Raw genomic sequence first — 25,167 nt, 5'->3', positions numbered from 1 at the left:
ACATTTAACTACTTCTTGAAAGCATGCACATTTTTGGCCTCAACTGCTTTCTGTGGTAATGAATTCCACAGGCCAACTACTCTCTGGGTGAAGAAACCTCTCATTTGAGTATTAAATGGTCGACCCTGTATCTTCAGACTATGACTTATTCTGGACACCCCACCATCAGGAACATCCTTCTTACATCTACCCTGCCTAATCCTGTAAGAATTTTATAGGATTCTGTGAGCACCCCCCCCCCCCCCCCCTCATTCTCCTCAACTCAAGCACAGTGGTTAGCACTGCTGCCTCCCAGCGCCAGGGACCCAAGTTCAATTCCGGGTTTGTGGAGTTTGCACTTTCTTCCCGTGTCTGCGTGGGTTTCCCCGAGTGTTCTGGTTTCCTCCCGCTGTCCAAATGTGTGCAGGTTAGGTAGCTTGCCCATGCTAAATTGTCCCTTAGTGTCCAAAAGGTTAGGTGGGGTCACGGGCATAGGGTCGGGACATGGGCCCAGGTAGGGTACTCTTTCCAAGGGTCGGGGCAGACTCGATGGGCCAAATGGCCTGGCTTCTGCACTGTAGAGAGTCTATGAATTCAATCCTAACCAATTCAAGTATCTCCCCGTACTTCAGTCCTGCCATCCCAGGAATCAGTCTGATAAATCTTTCCTGCACTCCCTTAATAGCAAGAACATCCTTCCTCAAATAAGGAGACCAAAACTGCACACAGTATTCCAGGTGTGGCCACATCAAGGCCTTGTTGCAGCAAGACATCCCTGCTCCTGTACTCTAATCCTCTCGCAATGAAGGCGTCTTTACCGGCTGCTGCACCTGCATACTTACCTTCAGTGGATGGTGTATGAGGATTCCCAGGTTTCGTTACACATTCACATCTCCTAATTTGTGGGCATTCTGATTATCTACCTTCCTGTTTTTGCTACCAAAGTGGATAACCTCACATTTATCTGAACTATATTGCGTCTCATATCATTGGAATTTCCTTTATTTAGATTCAGGATCCTAGTCTCAGCATCAACTACATCACTCTCCACCTTGATGAAAAATTCTATCATATGATGTTACGCATCCCCAAGGGGTCTCACACAACTTGATTGCCAATTAATCATTCCTTTCTCATTACATAATATCCAGCCTGCTCTCTAATTAATTGGTTCCTCAACATATTGATCTATAAAACCATCCTACGTACACGGCAGGAATTTTTCTACAGTATTGTGACTAATTCGATTTGCCGAATCGATATGCAGATTAAAGTCACCCAAAAAGCTCAGATGATCCTTCTCATGCGTCTCTAATTTCCTGTTTAATACCATTCCCAATATCACCACTATATTTTGAGGGTCTCTTTACAACCCCCATTAAGGTTTTTTTGCCCCTTTGTGTTTCTCAACTCTACTGATAAGATTTCACATATCATTCCTCTTGATTGTGTTAATCTCCTCTTTAACCAACAATGCAACTCCACCACGATTTCCTTTTTGTCTGTCTTTCCTGAATACCCCTAAATGTTCAATTCCCATCCCTCGTCACCCTGCAGCCATGTCTCCGAAATCCAGACTATACCCGTTTACATCTATTTGCACGATTAATTCATCCACTTTATCACAAATGCTCCGTACATTAAGGCATGAAGCCTTATGGCTTGACTTTTTAACATTACTTGTTCCCACTATTGTTCTCTGTGACCGTTTCAATCTGGCCCTTGGTTTCTTTGCCTACCAATTTTCTTATTCCCCTTTCTGCCTTTTGATTTTGATTTCCTCCTCCCCGGACTCCTAGGATAGGTTCCCATCCCGCTGCCATTTTAGTTTAAACCCTCCCCAACCGATCTCTAGCAAATACTCCCCCAAGGACATCTGTCCCAGTCCTGTCCAGGTGTAACCAGTCCAGTTTGTAATTGTCTCACCTCCTCCAGAACCGGTCCCAATACCCCAGGAATTTGAAACCCTACCCCTCACACCATCTCTTCAGCCATGTATTCATCCGATACACCCTCCAATTTTATTCTGACTAGCACGTTGCACTGGTAGTAATCCCCAGGTGTAACCCGTTCAGTTTGTACTGGTCCCACCTCCAGAACCGGTTCCAATGCTCCAGGAATCTGAAACCCTCCCCTCACATCACATATACATCCGATATATCCTGCTATTTCTATTCTGACTAGCTCATGGCACTAGTAGATCACAACCTTTTGAGGTCCGACGACTCAACTTTCTTCCTAACTCCCTATATTCTGCTTTTAGGACTTCATCCTTGTTTTTACCTTTGTTGTTTGTATCAGTGTACCACTGTCTGTTCACCCTCTCTCTCCAGAATGTCCTGTAACCGCGTTGAGACATTCTTGACCCTAGCACCAGGAAAGCAACATGGCATCCTGGAGTCTTATTTGTGGCCACAGAAACGCCTATCTATGCCCCATAAATTGAATCCTCCATAACTATTGCATTCCCACACTTTTTTTTACTCCTCCCCTCTGCAGCAGAACCAACCGTGGTGCAACAAATTAGGCTGTTGCTGCTTTCCCCTGAGAGGTCATTCCCCTCAACAGTATCCAAAACGGTATGTCTGTTTTGCAGGGGAATGGCCATAAGCGATTCCTACACTGCCTGCCGAGCCCTCTTGCTCTGCCTTGTTGTCATCCATTCTCTTCCTCCCTGTGGAGTCTGAACCTGTGGTGTGACCACCTCTCTATACGAGCTATCCGCTGGACGGGTTGCCTCCCTGATGCCAGAGTCAAGGATGTTATTTAGTACCTGCAGGACATTCTAAAGGGGGAGAGTGAACAGCCAGAAATTGTGGTCCATGTTGGCTTCAAAGACGTAGGTAAGAAGAGGAATGAAGTCCTGAAAGCTGAATAATGGGAGCTGGGAAATAAATGTATGGAGCATTCGCAATAAGGTAGACATATTAACAGCACAAATTCGGACACACGGGTACGATATGATTGTGATTGTAGAGACATGGCTGCAGGTTGACAAAGGCTGGGATCTCCACGAGTACTCTATATTTAGGAAGGACAGAATAAGGGAAAGGAGGTGGGGTGGTGTTGTAGTTAAGGATGAAATCAGTGAAATGGTGAGAGAGCATATTGGCTCAGACAATCTAGATGTGGAATCTGGGTGAAGCTAAGAAGCAACAAAGGGCAGAAAACATAATGGGAGTTGTCTATAGGCCTCCAAACAGTAGTGCTAAGGTAGGGAATGGCATCAAATACAAAATTACAGATGCATGTAACAAGGCTGCTGTATTGGTGACTTTAATCTACATATAGATTGGGCAAATCAAATTAGCAGCAGTGCTGTGGCAGATACATTCCTGGAGTGTATACAAGATGTTTTGTTTAGACTAGTAGGTTGAGGAACCAACTGGAGAACATTTTTCCTAAATTTGCTATGATGCAATTTAATTAGTTAATTAGGTTAATTAATAATCTTGCTGTATGGGGTCTTTTAGGGAACAGCGGCCATAACATGATAAGAGTTCATTTGATGGAAAGTGAACAAGTCGGATCTGAAACTAGGCTCCTAAATCTAAACAAAGGAAACTACGAAGGTATGAGGCATGAGTTGGCTAAGATAAATTGGGGAACTTTATTAATGGGCATGACGGTGGATAGGCAATGGCTAATACTTAAGGAAGGAATGTACGCATTGTAACATTTATGCATTCTTTCTGAAGCAAAAATGCAACAGGAAAAGCGGGCCAACCATAGCTTACAAAATAAATTAGGGATAGTACTAGATCCAAAAAGGAATCATATGACGTTGCTAGAAAAAATAGCAACCCGTGGAATAGGAATAAGAACAGAAGACTAAGAGATTGATGAATACGGGAAAAATAGAATATGAGAGTAAACTTGCAAGTAACATAAAAGCAGACTATAAAAGCTTGTATAAGTATATTAAAATAAATTAGTGAAGGCAAATGTCCCTTACAGTCCGAAACAGGAATTTATGATAGAAGAAGGGAATGGCAGAGCAATTAAACAGCTACTTTAGTTCAGCCTTCGTGGAGGAAGTCACAAATTACTCCATGGAGATGCTAAGGAATCAAGGGCCCAGTGAGAAATAAGAATTGAAGGAAATTAGCGTTCCTAGTGCTGGAGAAATTTATAGGACTGAAAGTCAATAAATCCCCAGAGCCTGATTATCTACAGCCAAGTGTACTAGAGGAGGAAATAGTGGATGCGTTGGTTGTCATCTTCCAAAACTTTTTAGATTCTGGAACAATCCCGGCAGATGGGAGTGTGGCAAATGTAACCCTGCTATTTGAAAAAGGAGGGAGGGAGAAAACACAAAATGATAGACTAGTTAGCCTACCATCAGTAGTAGGGAAAATGCTAGGGTCTATTATAAAGGATGCAGAACAGGGCACTTGGAAAATACCAATGGGATTAGCGAACGTCAACGTGGATTTATGAAAGAGAAATCCTGTTTGACATACTGGAGTTTTTTGAGGGCATAACTTGTAGACTAGATGAGGGTAAAATAGATGAGGATGAACCAGTGGATATGGTGTATTTGAATTTTCAGAAAGCTTTTGATAAGGTCCCACATAAGAGGAAATTAAAGCCCGCCAGATTGGGGTAATATACTGGTATGGATTGAGAATTGGTTAGCAAACAAAGTAGGAATAAATGGGTCTTTTTTTGAAATGGCAGGAAGTGACTAATGGGTCTCATAGGGATCAGTACTTGGATCTGAGCTATCCACAATATTCATCAACGATTTGGATGAGGGAATCAAAAGTAATATTTCCAAGTTTGCTGACAATGACATGGCGAAAATATGAGTTGTGAGGAAGATGTTGCGATGTTTCATAGTGATTTGGGCAAGTTGAGGGAGTGTGTAAATTCATGGCAGATGTAGTATAACGTGGATATGTGTGAAGTTATCTACTTCAGACCAAGAAACAGAATGGCAGAGTATTATTTAAATTGGGAAATGTGTTTTTTTTAATATAAATTTAGAGTACCCAATTCGGGGGCAATTTAGGGTGGCCAATTCACCTACCCTGCACATCTTTTAGAGTTGTGGGGGTGAGACCCATGCAGCCACTGGGAGGATGTGCAAACTCCACACAGACATTGACCCTGGGCCGGGATTGAACCCGGCACCATGAGGCAGCAGTGCTGACCACTGTGCCACCATGTTGCCCTAAATTGGGAAATGTTGATGTCCAAGTACACCAGTCACGAAAAGCAAGAATGCAGGTACAGCAGGTAATTAGGAAGGCAAAAGTGTTAGCCTTCATTGCCAGAGGGCTTGAATAAAGGAATAAGCATGTCTTAATGCAGCTCTACAGGACCTTGGTGAGACCACACAAAGTATAGTACAGCACAGGAACAGGCCATTCAACTCTCCAAACCTGCGCCGATCATGATGCCTGTCTAAACTAAAACCTTCTGCACATGCGGCATCTATATCCCTCTATTCCCATTCTATTCATGTATTCATCAAGATGCCTCTTAATCGTCGCTATCATATCTGCTTCCACCGCCTCCCCTGGTAGCGAGTTCCAGGGACTCACCGCCCTCGGTTTTTAAAAAAACTTGACTCGCGCATCTTCTAAACCTTCCCCCTCACACCTTAAACCTATGTCGCCTAGTAATCGACTCTTCCACCCTGGCAAAATGCATATATCCTGCACACCTGGAGTATTGTGTGTAGTTTTGGTCTCTTTATCTAAGAATGGATATACTTGCCATAGCGGGAATACAGCAAATGCTCACCAGACTGATTCCTGGGTTGGCAGGCGGTATGTGGCGAGACTGGGTCACCTGGGCCTGTATTCACTGGAAATTAGTAGAATGAGAGAAATTAGTAGAATCGAAACATATAAAATTCTCACAGGGCTGGACAGACAGGATGCAGGGATGATGTTTCCTCTGGCTTTGGGATGGGGGGGGGGTCATCTAGAACAAGGGGTCACAGTCTCAGGATACAGGGCAGGTCAGTTAGGACTGAGATTAGGAGTGATTTCTTCACCCAGAGAGTGGTGAGCCTGTGGAATTCTCTACTCCTGAAGGCTCTGGAGGCCAAATCACTGAATATATTTAAGAAGGAAATAGATAGACTTCTAGACTCTAAAGGTGTCAAGGGATATGGGGAGTGCGTGGGAGTATGGTACTGAGATAGAGGATCAGCCACGGTTATGGTGAATGGCAGAGCAGGTTTGAAGGGTTTGAACCTGCTCCTATTTTCTACTTTCCTTTTGTATATCACTGTACCCAAACATGTACTTTAGCAACCAATTTAATCATTTCAGTTGAACATTCTAAATACCCATTCTTTGATCTTTTAAAAATAATTTATCAAATTCCAGTTTATACAACCATTCCTGTATCTCTGCTCTGCAGTCCTGGTAAGTTGTCTTAAACTGTTAAAAAACAGCCTTTTCCATCAGCCTTGGCAGACTGGATCCTTTGTGATCTATCCAGTTCCCAGAGTCCGGCACGTGGCACAGTGGTTAGCACTACTGCCTACGGCGCTCAGGACCCAGATTCGAATCCCGGCCCTGGGTCACTGCCCATGGGGAGTTTGCACGTTCTCCCCGTGTCTGCGTGAGTTTCACCCCCACAACCCAAAGATGTGCAGGGTAGGTGGATTGACCATTCTAAATTGCCCCCTAATTGGGAAAAATAAATAAATAATTGGGTACTCTAAATTTAAAAAAAAATAATTTTAAATGCTCTGTTCCCAGTTAGATATATGCAAAGCTGAGCTCATTTTTTTTGAAAATCCTGTTTCATGCACCCTGCTACCCTTGAATTTCCAAGTGAATTTGTGAACGCAATCCATGACGCTGTTGCATATCCTGCCAGTTGGATGTCACGGAACTTAGCACACCTGAAATACTGTGAAACATTCTTATTTTAATGGTTGGTCCAGTTCAGTTTCTGGTCAATGGTAACGGTCAGGATGTTGATAGTGGGGAATTTGCTGATGGTAATGCAATGAATGTCACGGGGTTGTGGTTATAATCTTCCTGGTTGGAGAAGATCTTTGCCCTGCACTTGTGTGGCTTGAATTTTACTTGCCAGTTTGCTGCCCAAACCTGGATGTTGTCCAGGTGTTCCTGCATACGGGATATGGCTTCAGTCCTGGAGCTGAGAGGTTTGGCCTCCAACCAAAACCATCTTCCTTTCTACTCTGTATGACTGCAGTGATGTCCTAGGACTGAGATGATTGACCTCAACAACCATCCTCTTTCACACGTGATATAAATCCAGCCAGTGGAGAATTTTCCCCTGATTCCTGTTGACTTCAGTTTAGCTAGGGTTCCTTGATGCTACACGGTAGCATGGTGGTTAGCATCAATGCTTCACAGCTCCAGGGTCCCAGGTTCGATTCCCGGCTGGGTCACTGTCTGTGTGGAGTCTGCACGTCCTCCCCGTGTGTGCGTGGGTTTCCTCCGGGTGCTCCGGTTTCCTCCCACAGTCCAAAGATGTGCAGGTTAGGTGGATTGGCCAGGCTAAATTGCCCGTAGTGTAAGGTTAATGGGGGGATTGTTGGGTTATGGGTATACGGGTTACGTGGGTTTAAGTAGGGTGATCATTGTTCGGCACAACATCGAGGGCCGAAGGGCCTGTTCTGTGCTGTACTGTTCTATGTTCTATGTACACTAATCAAATACTACCTTGATGTCAAGGGCACTCCCTCTCGCCTCGTCTCTGGAGCTGAGCTCTTTTTTCATTTTTGGATCAGGGCTATATTGAGATCAGGAGCTGAGTGGCCCTGGCAGAACCCAAAGTGTGCATCAATGAGCAAACTATTGCTGAGCAAGAGCCTTTTGACTGCACTATTGGTGACACATTCCACCATTTTGCTGATAATTGAAAGTAGACTGATGTGATGGTAATTGACCGGGTTGTATTTGTCCTGCTTTTTGTGAACAGAACATACATGGGCACTTTCCCACATTGTTGGGTGGATGCCAGTGTTCAGCTGGTGTTAATAATCCCAGTTGGTGTTATAACTGGATGGGAAGATCCCTGAATGGAACCCTAGCTCAAAAGATTGTAATGTTTTATGTTTTTAGAAAACGTGTTGGAACAGTCACTGGACCACTAATTAGCTTTAACAAAAAAAAATTATTAAACATGAAAAAATTGGATTATGATAATCTGCAGTGGTCATATTAACACACATTTTAATCACACAAACCGACTGTGGGAAAATACACTCCACTTTGAACCCCAAGTGAATGCTAGTGGATGTCTCCTCAGAATCCCCACATATGATTACCATATGAGCGTTTCCAATCTCCACTCCTAAAAGCACACTTTAAAATCTTCTCTCATAAATATGCTTTCCCGTAGCGGTTTGCAATCTGAAATCCAGACCAGGTTTTCCAAATGACACTTTTAGACAAAACTTCTGTTCCACTTTTAACAGATAATCCAGTACAGGATTTTATACCAATCCCTTTAGGACTTCATTGTCTTGATTGCTGTGCAAACTGCTCACAATTGCTTTGACTCCCTATTCGCATACTGTATTAAAATGGCATCAGACGTTTGATTTACCTTTGAAGGCTGCTGTGCCACTTTAAATCTGGTTACTACAATTGCTTCTAACTCAGAACATTTTGTTTATTCGTCCTTGAATTTATTTGAAGACTATCTTGATTTCCTGTTCACTTAACTTCAGTTGTCTTAAAAATTCTTTCTGTTCCATTTTCCTGGTTTTCTGGACTACAGCTTGTATTTTAGGAAGCCTGCGTCTTTGCAGCTCCCATCATGTCCAGTCTTCTGGCAGAGTTGAGAAGAGCTGTTCACTCCCTGAGGTCCTGGCTCCAACTGCCAACAAATACAGTTAAAACTAAAACTTAAAGTTTTGTTTTACCTGTACGAGGCCCTCCAGTTGCTAAGCAATCCCTGTTAGTTCTATTTATTCTTCACGTCGCAATCCTCTGTAATAGAATCACAATTGGAATTGAAACCAAACCCCACAAACACCTTTGTCTGGCATAAATCTAACTATAGGTTTTACTCTTCCAGGTGCATAAAAATTAAATTAAATCCACTTAAAACGATACCTTATTTCTAATGTTTACCAATACCAATATAAATCCATTCAAACTACCTTTGTTTTCCTAACAACTTTAAATCTGGTTACTGCAGCTGTCTCTTTAACTGCATTTCCCTTGAATTCCCCTGACCAGTACCTTGTTCAGCTTCTTGGTCTGTATTCCCTTAACTTCAGTCTTCCTAAAACATTCCGTCTGTTCCAATTCCCTGGTTTGTCTGGACTTTATCTGGTTCTTTGAGAAGTCTGCCTTTTTGCAGTCTCCTTGTTCTGTCCAGCTTTTCTTCTCGCAGAGCTGAGCGATATTCACTCCCTGATGACCTATCTCCAACTTCCCTAGCCTCCAGTTAAGCTAAAAACAAAGGAACTCTCTTCCCTCTGGAAATTGACCTCTGGCTACTGAGCAATGACTTTTACTTCTCCAATCTTTTCTTTCCTTTTCGCACCATATCCGCTCTACGCACAATAGAAGCATTGATTTGAATTGAAACCAAAACCCCCAAACATGCAAGCACCTATGTCCAGCATGAATCTAACCAAAGGTTTACCCTTCCTTCCACAGAACACTAAGCCCACTTAAAAACTAAACCTTATTTCTAATATTTAACAATACAAATATAAATCCCTTAAAACTACCTTTGTTTTTCTCACACTGGCTAGGGACACAGCTAGTTGTGGAACACAAGTCTTCAGTACTATTGCCGGAATGTTGTTGGGGCACATCACTTGTGCAGTATCCAGTGTCTTTAACCGTTTCTTAATATCACATGGTGTGAATCAAATTGGCTGAAGACCTCCGGAGGAGACTGAGATGGATCATTCATCCAGAACCTCGGGCTGAAGATGTTTGCAAATATTTCAGTCTTCATCTTTTGCACTATTGTGCTGGTCTCGCCCATCATTGAGGATGGGGATATTGATAGCCTCCTCCTGCTAGTTGTTTAATTGTCCGTCACCATTCACAACTTCGATCTAAACCATTGATGTGGCATTGTTTAGCCCTATAAGTTGAAATCTGCAGGAGGTTTCCTTGCCCATGTTTAATCTGAAGCCAGGATAAGTCCCTCCTGACTGTATACCGGTGTGTCATCACCCCTGATGGGTTTGTCCTGCTAGTGAGAGAGGATATGTCCAGGAATGGTGATGGTGTCTTTGGAATTGTCTGTGCGGTTCAATTCAGTGAGTATGACAGTACTTGACTTCTCTGTGGGACAGATCTCCCAATTTTGGCACAAGCCTTCCCCACCCCCACCCCCTTTAGATATTAGTAAAGTCACCAAAGCCGATGACCATAGGCTGCTTCCCCTTTGAGGGGGAGAGCTGACTGGGTGTGATTTTACCACACGTCCGGCGAGGGGCAAGGCTGAGAATGCAGGCCTTCATGAATAACGTGCATAGATACTAGTATGGAGGACTTGAAGACTCGAAAGGGCTGGGTTTACGCTGTCATTTCTGGTACCTTAGACGATGCCCTGTGGTTCTTCTGGTTTTGGTCCTTTTGGACTTTGTAGCGATTTGAAACAGCATTATTATCAAGTAGTAGCAAATTTAAGACCAAAATTTGGTTATTTTAGTCAACTGTGATGGCAGTTTGAATGAACTTTACAGACAAAACTTTGGCAAGTTCAATGCTCCTGAGCAAAGTGTAAGCTTTTCTTGATCTGTGAGCTGTTACGGGTGAACAGATCTCCTCCTTTGCACTCATTCTGCCCTAATTGGGGCATGGAGTTTTAAAGACCCACTGACTGATCAAAAAACTGCAATTTGGGCAGCACGGTGGCGCAGTTAGCCCTGCTGCCTCACGACGCCGAGGTCCCAGGTTCGATTCTGGGTCACTGTCCGTGTGGGGTTTGCACATTCTCCCCGTGTTTGCATGGGTTTCACCCCCACAACCCAAAGGTGGATTGGCCACTCTAAATTGCCCCTTAATTGGAAAAAATGAATTGGATACTCTAAATTTATTTTAAAAACTGCAATTTTACGAATTTCCAGATAAAACTTTTATTCAAAGTTATGTCAATTGATTTAATACTTCCCCCTCAACTCATGTGACCATATACCTTTGGCTGTGCCTCTCCGTATTTTAAGGAACTGCAACAAATTTTTCTTTCCATGACATATACAAGTTAATTGATTTTGCTGTGCCTTGAAATACAAGGGTCATAATCATCCATGCCATGTTTCTTTGAGTCTGTCCATTGCATTCAAGATGAGGCTGGCCCCAAAATGCGGGCCATTTTATATGTGGCCTTGACCAGTGAACTATACAAAGTTGAAATAAATTTGCCCAAGTAAAATTCCCATGGGATACTTACTGATATTTGATTAACTTCGTTGGTAGTTGCGGGCGGCACGGTGGCGCAGTGGTTAGCACTGCTGCATTGCGGCTTTGAGGACCCGGGTTCATTTCCAGCCACGGGTTATAGTCAGTTTGGAGTTTGCACGTTCTTCCAGTGTCTGTATGGGTCTCACCCCCACAACCCAAAACATATGCACGGTAGGCGGATTGGCCACATTAAATTGCCCCTCAATTGGAAAAATAAAAAACAACTTTGGAAGTTTTGTATAGCAAGAAACTTTAGTATAAGTGGTCAATAATTTCCCTTCAATCGGTTTCCTTCTCCATCTTGCTGTGTAGTAAGACTGCACAAATCTACCAAGATTTAAGCTTTTCTCAGGAAATACTTGCAAAATGATTGTGCTTTAAAATAAAAATCAATTCAATCACATTGATACCAAAAGAAATTGCTGCGGGTATATGTGAATTTAAAGGTAGTTCGTTATGACTTCATTGTAGCACCTAATGTGTTTTATATCAAACATGATTGCATGAGAAAGTATACAGTTTAATATTAGACAAATACTGTATGATATTGAATATCACTTTACTAAACTGTCAACATTATTTGACCCATATGGAGAAAGTTTCCTCAAGAAATTTGATTTGGGCATGCAAGACTTAACCCATCAGAGGTAGGTCCATAATAAAGTTGTGCAGTATCCTGTTACTAAGCTTGTGGCTCCTTGTGAATGTGTCATTCTTTGCAGAATATAAGCTCTACTTTTGGAACATTTTCAGTTGTTTTTTCCACTCCATTTAGAGTTTTAATGTTCTTGTATTCAGATACTTAGAAAGTATGAAATTGAGCATACAGCAGCTCCTCACTGGTTAAGCCTCTAGAGGAGATATGCTGGCACATAGCATAAAATGTACTGACTAATAGCTATAGCAAAATCCCTGTCTTCCACACATGCGGCGTAATCTCTAATATGTTCTTTTTCTAGGTGAATGCTGAGACTTGTCAGATAATGGCTGATGTGGCTCCATGCTTCATCTCAGTCTAAAATTGTATGATGGGTCTTTGTTTGAAGAGGGCTGTTTTGTGAATTTTGCAGGTTCTGCTTGCCTTGATGGTATACAAGAGAAGAGTTAGAAAACATGGGCAGCTGCTTTCACACAGCATTGTACCTAATGTATAATCTGTACCTAAGAATGTAATATCTATATGAAGACGAGACAAAGTATAAAACAGAATTATAGTCAAGAAAATATGGACAAAGTTGCTGCTTAATTTGGGAAGGTTTTTTTTTAGTTTTAGTATATAAAATCAGTCGAAATTATTTAAGAATTGCTGAATGTTTGCGCAGAGCACTTATTAAAATTATATTCTTGCTTTATTTTAGGTCGTGTAACAAATTTTCGCAGAGTTACCTATGTTGTACTTGATGAAGCAGATAGAATGTTTGATATGGGTTTTGAGCCCCAGGTAAGCATTTTGAAGAAAATATTGTTTGGTCATTTTGATTGTTGTCATGTCACTAAGTTGGATGAGTGTGCAAAGAATAAGATGCACAGAAAATGATAATACAGTGCATTGAAATAATTCTGCACGTGTGCGTGCAGCGACATTGATCGGCTCACTTAATAAAACAATACCCAATTTTTGACTGATTTGAGAGTGTATTTGAACATAGAGTAGTTCACCTTTTACATGACCAGTTGCTTGTTATGACAAATTATTTCCATTAATTGTGCCCAGAAACTAACACTTTCATTGCATGTTATTCTGTACATGTAAATGTAGAAATTCAGTTTATTACATTATGCAGCATCACCTATCCCAGTCATTTACCAATACAGTAGTGCATGACATTAGTTTTATCTTGTGTTTTATATGGGTCCAACTGGGGCGACATGATGGCACAGTAGAGACCCAGATTTGTTTTGATTTCGCTCTCGCTTGACTGTCTGTGTGGAGTTTGCACTTTCTCCCAGGGTCTGCGTGGGTTTCCTCCAGGTGCTCCGGTTTTCACCCACAGTATAAGGACGTGTAGTGTCGGTGGATTAGCCATGCTAAATTGCCCCATAGGGCAGGGGGTTAGGCATAGGTCAGGTGGTCTTTCGCAGGGTCAGTGCAGACTTGATGGGCTGAATGGCCTCCTACACCGTAGGGATTCTACCGTTCTAACTTGTTACTGATAGCTGTACAAACACTCCCTTCTCTCTCCACCATCACTCCCAAACCCCTGGGCCTACTCACCGACTAAACATAATTCAATGATTTTTTTTTAAGAATTTGATTTTGGTTTGCACACTTTGGAGTTGTACATTTGACTCGCACAGTATTTACAGAAGCATATATTTGAGTGTATTAATAATAATAATCTATATCATCACAAGTCAGCTTACATTAACCACTGTGAAAATCACCACACTCCAGCACCTGTTTGGGTACACAGAGGCAGAATTCAGAATGTCCAATTCACCTAACAGGCTTTATTTCAATACTTTAGTTTCTGGGATGTAACTTTCAAAACATACAGGGCTGGTAACGTTTTTACATGAGTCATTTAGCCTTATTTGTTTTTACTCCAGTGATGCTGCTTTGTGCTTTATGGCTAGGTGTGTGTATGTGAGTCTTCAGGGGAAAGTAACTTTTCACCTAATATCTCCCTGCCTTTTCGATGTCTCTTCCATACAACCAATGAGGTCAGATTAGTAACTCATTGTCGGGGGAAACATGAGCATGAACTAAACTACTCAAACTCTGGTACATAAGAATATTTTTTCGGACTTGCAGTGACGGTGATGTGCTGAGAGGAAGCACATCAGGTGGCTCTCCTCTGAACCGGGACGAAAAAAGGCACTTTTAGTTGAACTTTGCCCAAATTTCATGGGGGGGAAAATCCCTCAACAACTAAAGGAGGTTATCCGAGGAAAGATGCCAACTGGCGGGAGCTCGAGGGGCCGGAGAGACGGCAGAAGCGGCGCAAAATGCCACAGCTAGCAGACGGACGAGATATCAGACTTGGGAGTCGAAGGGGCACAGACCACCCAGGAGACAGGGCAGCCAACAACCGAGCATCAGCCCCCCCCCCCCCCCCACCGACCATCACCACCTGGAGACGGATGGAAGAGTTTCCTGATGAAGGAACTGACAGCCATGAAGGAGGCGATCAGGATAGAGAACCAGGTGTCGGTCAAGGTGATGGTAGTGGAGGCGATGACCGCCATGCAGAAGGCAATCGGGTGGCTGGGGGAAAAAGTGGCAACCCAGGAGAGGACGATCCTCGACCTGGAAAAGGCCTCGACCGAGCCGAGCGACAGAATCGTTGCTCTGGAGGCGGAGGTAAAAAGGTTGTTGGTGGCCCAGGGGAATCATAGCTTTGCTGTGCAGGAGGAGGCCATTTTTCCCATCGAGTTTGCACTGGCTCTTAGAAAGAGTACTCTACTTAAGCCAACACCTCCACCCTATCCGCATAACACCACCTAACCTTTTTTGGAAACTAAGGGTAATTTAACATGGCCATTCCACCTACCCTGCACACCTTTGGACTGTAGAAGGAAACCTGAGGAAACCCACACAGACATGGGGAGAATGTGCAGACTCCGCACAGATAGTGACTCAAGCCGGGAATCAAACCTGGGACCCTGTCGCTGTGAACTTAAGGGGAAAAGTCGAGGGCCAGGAGAACAGGTCCCAACGACAAAACATCAGGATCGTGGGTTGCCCGAAGGCATTGAGGGCAAAGACCTGACGGACTACGTCACCCAAATGCTGGGCAACTTCGTCGGGAGAGACAACTTCCCCAAACCCCCAGAGCTCAATAGAGCGCATAGGTCGCTTAGACCAAAACCCAAGGCCGGGGAGCAGCTGAGGTGATTATTGCAAAGCTCCACCAATACCAAGACTGAGAGGATCATGCGGTGGGCATGACAAACAAAAGCAAGCACCTGAGAAGGACATAGAATCAGAATTTACCAGGACATTTGGGCAGTACTAGCATAACGCAGAGCCAAGTTTAATCAGGTGAAATCGGCCCTGTACAGGAATGGGGTATGTTTCGGCATGCTGTTCCCAGCCAGGTTCTTGGTCACATACCAAAGGAAGGAGCATTACTTCAATACCCCAGAGGAAGCAAATTAGTTCATCAGAACCAACGGCTGGGACAAGAGATAGGCACGGCAACGATAAGAACTACACAGAGAGTGCTCTGAAAGAGCAAAAAACTCATTGGACAATGAGTATGTTTGCGCAGGACTGTGTTGCCTCGCCCCGATTATAAAGGGAAGACTGGGTCTTGGAAAGGAGTGGACATTGGGGACGTCAGGTGAGGTTTAATCAGGGAAAAAGGGCAGTCAGCGGGCATACGCAAGGAGCTAGACCAGCCCAGGAAAGAGGGCCACCACACTAGCAAAATAGCTAGCACGGGAAGGCAGAATGCAAGGGGAACCGCGGTGCATCTCTCGATAGGGAGGGAGCGTCTGGTCAGAGGGGCACGGGAGGGGGAGGTGGGGAAGGGGGGACACAGACAAAAGGGTATGGAGGGGGAAAGGGACACAAAAGGAACAGAGGGAAATATGAACTGGGTATCGTACAGGCCTTGGCAGGGGAGGAAGAGGCTGAGGAAACAGGATGGCGCAGCAAGCAGCGACTTTGAAGCGTCCCTAAACAAAGGGAAATCTCTTGAGTGCAGGGGCTCACCCACGTGGCATACACATAGTTGGTGGCCATGTTGTGTGCCCCTTGGACAAAGGGAAACCCCGGAGCACAGGGGCGCCTCAACCGGGTAAGTATGGTTGATCCCGCAGGAGCATGGGGGACAAAAATCCCCCCACCAGGATTATCACCTGGAATGTTAGGGACTTAACGGCCCAGTGAAAAGATCCAGAATCTTCGCCCATCTGAGAAGCCTGAAAGCCGACATAGTCTTCCTTCAGGAAGAGCACCTGAAGGAAAAAGATTGACGATGGGTAATAAAGGGCTGGGTGGGACAGACATACCATTCATGCTACAGGACGAGGGCGAGGGGAGTAGCCACAGTGATTAGTAAGAGGACGAGCTTCACTGCGACAAGGACGGTTACGGACCAGAGGAGGGGGTGCGCTACGTCATGGTCAGCGGTGTCCTAGATGGGGCACCGGTAGTCCTGGTTAAAGTGTACGTGCCCAATTGGGGTGGCACAGGCTTCATAAAAAAGACCATGCCGACAATGCCCGACATTGTCACACACCGACTGATCAAGGGGCCGACTTCAACAGGACCCATTGACAGACTGATCGAAATGCAGATCGGGGAAAAGGATGGGCATGGGCAGGGAGATAGCAACATTCAAGGAGCAAATGGGAGCGGTGGACCCATTGTGGTTCCTAAGCCCCGGTGAGAAAGGATTTTCTTTCTTTTTGCCGGTCCACAAGGCATACTCGAGAATAGACTTCTTTGCAGTGGGGAAAGTGGTGCTTCCAGGAATAGCAAGAGCGGAATATTCCACAATAGTTATCTCCGGCCACGCTCCACATTACATGGATGTGAGGTTGGATGTGGACCTACTGGCCGATAAGGGCTTCTGGCAGAAAATATCACAAGCCAAGGCGAGTACGTTACAAACAACTGAAATGGGGAGGTCTCACCTTCCAGGTTCTGGGAGAAACTGAAGGTTGTGATTAGAGGAGAGATCAGAGCCTACAAGGCACGAAGAGATAGGGAAGAGAGGGTGGCAAGGCAACAACTGATCGACTCCGTTCTGGAGGTCGGCAGATAATACTCTGAGTCCCCACTCTTGTTCACCCTGGCAATGAACCACTGTCGATCGCTCTGCAAGGTGCGAAAAGCTGGAAGGGTGCACAAAGATGACAGTAAGAACACCAGGTTAAAGTCCAACAGGTTTATTTGGAATCACTAGCTTTGATCATCTTGCATCATTGGCTTTGTCTATGTGTTTGTGTAACCCACCTCTTCACTCGCCTGATGAAGGAGCTCCACTCCGAAAGCTAGTGATTTCAAATAAACCTGGTGGAGAGGAAAAAGCTACAAATGGACTTTAACTTGCTATCCATCAGGAAAGCAGTGCACCAACTCCGCCAGATGCGGGGGACCTTTTACAACCACGGGGGGAAGGGCTGGCCGCCTATTGGCTCACCAGCTGAGAAAGGAGGCAGCCACAAGGGAGATAGCGCAGGTAAAGGATACCAGAGGCAGACTGGTAATCGAGAAAAAAGGGATCAAACGATTGTTTTGAGACATTCCACCGAGGGCTATACTCCGACCCCCCCCCCCCCCCCCCCCCCCCCCCCCCCCCCCCCCCCCCCGGACGGGGATGCGGAGATTAAAAGGTACCTCAACGGACTGGACATATCCATTGTGGGGGATGATAAGCAGGAGGAGCTAGAAGCACCAGTAGGACTGGGAGAGATCATGGAACGTATCAGCTCCCAGCAGGCAGGGAAGGCACCGGGACCTAACTGGCTCCTGGCGAATTTCTGAGAAATTCCCACCAGCCCTGGCCCCGCACCTGCCGGACATGTTCGCAGACCTGCTGGCGAGGGGCACCCTGCCTCCTACACTAACACAGGCCAGGATATCGCTGATACCCAAATAAAACAAGGACCCGTCGCAATGTGGATCATGTAGATCCACATATCGGCTGAATGTAGGCACAAAGATACTCGCAAATGTCCTGGCCAAGAGACTGGAGAACTGCGTACTGGAGGTGGCCGTAGAGGACCAGACGAGCTTTGTCAAGGGTAGGCAGCTAACTAAGAACATCAGGCGGCTGCTGAATGTAATAATGACCCCATTCGGAGAGGGAACACCAGAGGTAATCATCTCCCTCATCGCAGAAAAGGCCTTCGACCGAATCGAATGGAAGTACCTCATCTAGGTGCTAGAGCGGTTTGGGCTAGGGACAGGATTTACCTCATGGGTGAAACCCAGTCCAACGCTGGCATCTCCACATCATACAAAGATACGGCACACTCTATGCGGATGACCTGCTCCTCTACGTCTCGGACCCACAGAGCAGCCTGAAAGCAATCATGCGAGTTCGGAGCCTTCTCTGGCTACAAACTCAACCAGCGCAAGAATAAGGCATTCCTGGTGAACCCGAATGGGGGAGGGACAGAACTGGAGGCACTACCATTCAAACTAGCCCAAAATAAATTCTGCTTCCTAGTGATCCAGAGAGCCCATAATTGGACGCAGATCAACAGGTGGAACCTGACCAGCCTGGCAGAGGAAGTAAAAAAGGACCTACGGAGATGGGATGCACTCCCACTTACCCTGGCAAGGAGAGTGCCGATGATCATAATGAACGTACTGCTGAGGTTCCTCTTCTTGTTAAGATCCATACCCATCTTTATCCCCAAGTCCTATTTCCACAAAGTAGACAAAATGATTATCCCGTTTGTGTGGTGGGGTAAGAACGAGAGCATCTCTTAAGTCAACGCTACAAAGGAGGAAAATCATGTACGGTCAAGCCTTATCAAACCTACAGTAATGCCACAGCCGAGAGGGTGAGGGGATGGATAAGAGAGCCAACCACGGAATGGTTGAGGCTAGAGGAATCCTCCTGCAAGTGAACGACCATCCGAGCACGTGCCACGGCAGCACTCCCATCCCCCATATCAAAGTACACATCCAGCCAAGTGGTAGTAGCCACATTGAAGACGTTACAGAGATATCCTCCATGCCCCCCATCTGCAGCAACCACAGTTTTCCACCGGCAATGTTCGACGCTCCCTTTAAAAAGTGGAGACACAACCGGGGGCGGGGGGGGGGGGGGGGGGGGGGGGACATTAGCAGTTAGGGGCCTCTTAATAGGGGCAGATTTGCAACCTTAGACAAACTGACAAGGACCTGGACCTACTGACGGGACAGGAGCTGAGGCACTTCCAGATTAAACACTTTTCAGTAAGGAGGCGGCAAGGTATCCCAGGGCCCCGGGAGACATGCTCCTAGAGGAGTGAAGAGATCTACCATGCGGATCTAGTGAAGTCTTGTAACACTAAAACTCAGTATAAATTTTAGTTAAATGTCTCGGATGCAAATAAGAACCTTTTATTGCCTCTACTTGATTACAATTGAGAGAAACTTAAATCTTATTCTCAATAAAGTCTGGCTAGCAAAGGACTTAAAGAGAAGTAACTAATAAACAATTTAACTTTCAAAATAATACCGAAATGGTTTCTTGCTTACGGCAAAACAGCTTGCTTTTACTTCAAGAGTTCGAGTGGAAAAGTGAAAATATGAAAATAGAGATAGCGAATGGTTAGATCAAAGTATAGAATGATCCCGGAATAAAGATGGCCCTGCAGACCATCATGTTTAAGGAGAATTTTATCAGTCTGAAGCTATCTGTCCCTACTTCTATGTCGTCCTAATTGGTTTGGGTGAGAATCAAATACATTTGATTTGATGGTTAACTGTCAATCCTCAATGTGCAACGTAAGTTCTGAATGTTTCATGTTTGAATATTTGTGTATGCTATGGAATGCGATTTTGTGCTACTTTCAAGCTTGGTTTCTACTGGTTTTCTGCTGACTTTGCTTTATCCACATTCTGGACAATGGGGCCTTCATATTGCTGTGGTGCTTACTTGACCTTGATCTCGATTACTGGTACAGCTTATTTCTTAATGTCAAACTGACTTTGAAAATCTGTTTATTAGAACAATAGCTTGTTCTAAAATGTTGTTTTAATCTACAATTAGTTTATGCATGTGTCAGGCTTTTGTGCTTCTATTGAAGTTGTGTGTTTTGTCATGGCCTGAGGTTATGAGTGCTGAAATCCTTATTTTAAAATGTGTATTAAAACTGGGCTTTAATATTTACATTAAATATTTACCTATCAGAAAATAGTTGATTACTATCAAGGAGCTAATCAACACAGACAATAAGGAGGGGGGGAACTATGGGAACATATACGGACAGTTAGTAGACAGGGCAGAACTACCATTGGGCGAAACTAGATGGAAATGGGAGGACGAACTGGGGACAGCAGTGGGTTGGGACTCTGGAGCGAATACTGAACAGGGCCTACTCCATCTCCTGCATAGGCTAAGTCTTATGCAGTTTAAAATGACGCACAGAGCCCACCTGTCCAGAATCCGAATGAGCAGGTTATTCCCAGAGGTGAAGGACAAATGTGAACTGTGCAGGGAGGCCCAGCCAACCATGCCCACATGTTTTGGGCATGCCCCGACTTGTCAGGTTCTAGACAGCCTTCTTCGAGGTGCTGTCCAAGCTTGTGAGGGTGGGGCTGTGCCCAAGAGTTGGCAGTCTTTGGGGTTTCCGATCAGCCAGTCCTTCATATGGGGAAGAGGACCAACACCCTGGCTTTTGCATTGCTAATCGCGCGCCGGAGAGAGAGAAAGACGAGGGAGGCACGCAAAAGAGACAGGGGCAGATTGGTGGAGGGGAGCGAAGGGATCCCAAAGATGGCACAAAACAAAGCATAAGGGGCAGCCCCCAACACCGAACAACAAACGACAAAGAACGGAGATACAGAACATGCCTTTGGAAGGTGGGGCAGAACCGCTTTTACAAACTGCTGTACATAAGACACAAACTGGCTTGTAAATATCAGACACAGCTTACCTGCTACTTTGTAAATACCCTGTGCCTTGCACATCAAATCGCTATACGTTAAAGTTGAAAATGCCAATAAAAATATTTATAAAAAGGAATATTTTTCAACATGTGATGGCATTCGAATTCATAACTTTCCATCGAAGAACAAGAAATGCAAGAGTAAGGGAACACCAGCAACTTCCCCTCCAAGTCACATGCCGTCCCAACTTGGAAATGTTTCACCATGTCTGGGCTAAAATCCTGGAATTTCCTCCCTAACAGTAATGATTTGTTTTGATTTGATTTGATTTATTGTCACAGTACTGTCGATATAACTGCATCATAAAGATTCTAGTGGTTTACGAAGGCAGCTCACTGCCACCTTTTCGAAGGCAGGTAAGGATTGGCATAAATACTGGCCATGCCCACATCCCATTAATGAATTCTTTAAAATTACGTGCAGAAATGGGCCACAACTGCTCCATGGCTTCTATTTTAGATCTACATGGTCTCCTCCTATTTTATTTCATCTGAACTGATCGGCATATCTTTCTGTTACTTTCTCCTTCATTCAGTTATCCAGATTCCTCTTAAATCCATCTATGCTTCTTGCCTCAACTACTCTCTGATGTAGCAAGTTCTACATTCTAACCAATCTCTAGGTAAACTGAAGTCCTTAATGTGTATGTCAGTAACTATCTTGTATTTATGGCTAGTATTTTTGGTCTCCTCCCACAAGTGAAAACATTCTCTCCATGTCTGTCCGATTAAACCACCAGTACTTTGACTTGGAGACCACTGGAGACTGCCATCCAAAAGATAAGTTAAAGTTTTTTAAATTCTCCTATTGTAGAGCGAGAAGCAGTAGGAGTGCTTGTTAGAATCACAGGCTGATGCCAGTCACTTTACCCTCAGCTTGATTGGCTCACTATGTTTCCCCCTCTCCATGACTATTATGAGTCTCTGCCCCCTTGAATAGCAAACTTCCTGTGGGATGGAGAATGGCACCCGCAGCCCAGCAGCACTTTTATAATGAAGCCAGTGAACCAGTTCCTCTTAGTGATGCTGCTGCCCTCATGAGATGGGTTGTGTACACTCTTATTTCCAAACTATAATTTACCTGTTTGTTACTGAAAGACAAAAAGCTGTAAAGATTAACACCGTTTCTATTTGTGTATTTATAGGTAATGCGAATAGTAGAAAACATTCGACCAGACCGACAAACTGTTATGTTTTCTGCTACATTCCCCAGAGCAATGGAGGCCCTAGCACGACGAATACTAACAAAACCTATTGAAGTGCAAGTAGGCAGTAGGAGTGTCGTTTGCTCTGATGTTGAGCAACATGTGGTAGGTGCTGAACTCGTTAATTTATTTCCACAGTTAAACAGTTTGTATTGCCAACTGGAACCCTACAGTCTGGACAAGAAATTTTCATTTTTTTTGACGAATGCTGTCATTGTGGCAGTGCACTTTATTATTGGCAATTTTAAATTTTGCTTAGAATCATAGAATCCCTACAGTGCAGAAAGAGGCCATTTGGCCAATCGAGTCCGCACCGAACCCTTGAAAGAGCACCCTACTCGTGTCCACTCGCCTATCCAACCCACCCTACCCCCGTAACTCCATAACCTACCTCTCACATCCCTGGACATTAAGGGGCAATTTATCAGGGGCAATCCACCTAACCCGTACATCTTTGGACTGTGGGAGTGAACCGGAGCACCCAGAGGAAACCCACGCAGACACAGGGAGAATGTACAAACTCCACTCAAATAGCGGCGGTAAGGTGACACAGTGGTTGGCACTGCTGCCCCATAGTGCCAGGGACCTGGGTTCAATTCCGGCCTTGGCTGTCTGTTTATGGAGTTTGCATTTTCTCCCCCGTGTCTGCGGGGTAGTAGGCCTGGGCCGGGGGAGTAGGCCTAGGCAGGGGGCTCTTTCAGATGGTCAGTGCACTCGATGGGCCGAAGGGCTTTCTTCTGCACTGTAGGTCTTCTATGTTCTAATAAACTGAGATGGGAAAGCTAAGCCAAAATTAACAATGATGTGAAATGAGAGGAGACGATACACAACAATCTGATGGCCAGAACTCAATAGGAGGTTTTTATTCTTTTATGGGACGTGGGTGTCCCTGGCTCGGCAAACCTTTGTTGTCCATCCCAAATTGCCCAGAGAAGGTGGTGGTCAGTGCCGCCTTGAATCATTGTAATCTATCTGGTGCAGGTACACCCATGGTGTTGTTGGGAAGTTTGAGGATTGACCCAGCAGCAGTGAAGGTAATGCAATATAATTCAAAGTCAGGATGGTATGTGCCTTGTAAGGGTAACTTGCAGTAGTTGTCCCATGCCTCTGCTGGTTTTATCCTCCTAGGTGGTAGAGGTCACGAGTTTGGAAGGTGCTTTTCAAGGAGTCTTGGTGAGTTGCTGCAGTACATCTTGTATACGGTACAAGCTGCTACTACTGTGCGCAGCAAGTCATACAGTACAGAAGAGGCCCTTTGCTGCGCTGACAAACTACACTAAACCTACTCTAATCCCTCTCTGCTCTAAAGAAAACAACCCAAACCTATCCAGCCTCTCTCCATAACTCAAATGCTCTAACCTCGGCAACCTTTGATGAGACGACCAGAACTGCACACAGCACCTGTGGCCTAACCAAAGCTCCAACAAAACCTCCCTGCACTTGTAATCTATGCCATGACTAATGAAAGCAAGTGTCCCATATTCCTCCTTAACTACCTTTTTAACCTGTCCTGCCACCTTCAGGGATCTATGAACAAGTACCCCAAGATCCCTCTGAGCTTCCTAATGTTCTGCCATTCATTGAGTACTCCCTTGTCTTGTTACTCCATCCAAAGTGCATCACCTCGTACTTTTCAGGATTAAATTCTATGTTACGATCTGGCCATCTTACCAATCCGTCTATATCTTTGTGCAACCTAAGACCTTCTTCCTCACTGCCAAACACCTTGCCAATCTTTATGTCATCCACAGACTTCTTTATCAACCCCGTCCCGTCCCCCTACATATTCTCATCTATGTAGTTTATTTATATATCACAAACAATAAGGGGCTTAGCACTGATCCCTGTGATATGCCTCTGGACACCGGCCTTCAGTCTCACAAACAGCCATCTACTACCACCCTGTCTCCAACCACTAAGCCACTTTGAATCCAACTTGCCAAGTTACCTTGGATCCTATGTGGTTTTACCTACTTTCAGTCTCCCATGTGAGACCTTGTTAAAGGCTTTACTGAAATCCATATAAACTGCGCTACCCTCATCTACACACCCGATCACCACACCTCAAATTTCAATCAAATTCATTCAGCAAGACCACCCTCTGACAAACCTTGCCTTTGCAAGTGGAGATTAATTTTCTCCAATAGTTTCCGCACCACTGATGTGAGACTCATTGGTATGTAATACCCTGTTTTATCTCTACCACCCTTCTTGAAACGTATATTCACATTAACTGTCCTCCAATCATCAGGCACCTCTCCTGTGACGAGAATGGAATTAAAAATTTGGGTCAGAGCCCCTGTCGTTTCCTCCCTTGCCTCCCACAGCAGCCTGGGATGCAACTCATTCGGACCTGGGAGGCTTGTCCACTTTAAGTCCACCAAGCCCTCTTCGTCACTCCCTCTGTCAAACTGTTTAAGAACCTCACAGTCCTCTTTCTTTCTCCTCCCCCTCCCCCCAGCCAACTCTGTACCTACATTCTTTTTCTCCCGAGTGAAGACAGATGTTGAAGTAGTTGTTTACCCCCAATGTCCTCTGGCTCCACAAACAGATTGTCCGCTTGGTCCTTAATGGGCTCCACTCTTTCCCTGGTTATCTTCTTCCCCTTAACATATTTTTAGAATATCTTGGGATTCTCCCTAATTCTACCCACCAGTGCTTTTCCAAGCACCCTTCTTTGCTCTCCTAAAGTGGAGGGAGTGAACGTTTAAGGTTATGGGTGAGGTTCCAATCAAAACACTGTTCTGTCCTGGATATTGTTGAGCTTCTAGTGTTGTTGGAGTCGCACTCATCCAGGAAATTAGTCTCAGGAGTAGGGTGGGGTCAGTTGCTCTCTAGGAAAATAGAGCTAGTTGAGTTGAACCTGCACCACTTGATAGTTGGAGGCTTATTGTAAAACTTTACATTTTATGTGCGTCAAAAATTGTGACATGGAAATCGTATGTGGGCATGATGTGTGCTCCATATATAAGTAATTTAATATGCTAGGAAGCCAACAATGGCTTTATTGTGAACAGCTGGAGGTCTAATAAGAGCTTCCATGACTT

At 44.7% G+C, this 25,167-nt stretch overlaps 1 protein-coding gene across 3 annotated transcripts in view; it reads left to right on the top strand.

Moving 5' to 3' along the window:
• ddx46 (DEAD (Asp-Glu-Ala-Asp) box polypeptide 46) overlaps positions 1–25,167 on the top strand; it is a 100,518-nt gene that overhangs the window by 50,502 nt on the left and 24,849 nt on the right. For all 3 annotated transcript variants that reach the window (XM_038795857.1, XM_038795856.1, XM_038795855.1), the window contains 2 exons: positions 12,713–12,795; positions 22,061–22,225. In XM_038795857.1, coding sequence (XP_038651785.1) covers positions 12,713–12,795; positions 22,061–22,225 — 248 coding nt within the window. The remainder of the gene's footprint in view (positions 1–12,712; positions 12,796–22,060; positions 22,226–25,167) is intronic.

Source organism: Scyliorhinus canicula, chromosome 4, assembly GCF_902713615.1.
Source record: "Scyliorhinus canicula chromosome 4, sScyCan1.1, whole genome shotgun sequence".
Taxonomy (NCBI): Eukaryota; Metazoa; Chordata; class Chondrichthyes; order Carcharhiniformes; family Scyliorhinidae; genus Scyliorhinus; species Scyliorhinus canicula.
The sequence above is the reverse complement of the archived record's forward strand: the minus strand, read 5'-3'. Positions and strand labels throughout refer to the sequence as shown.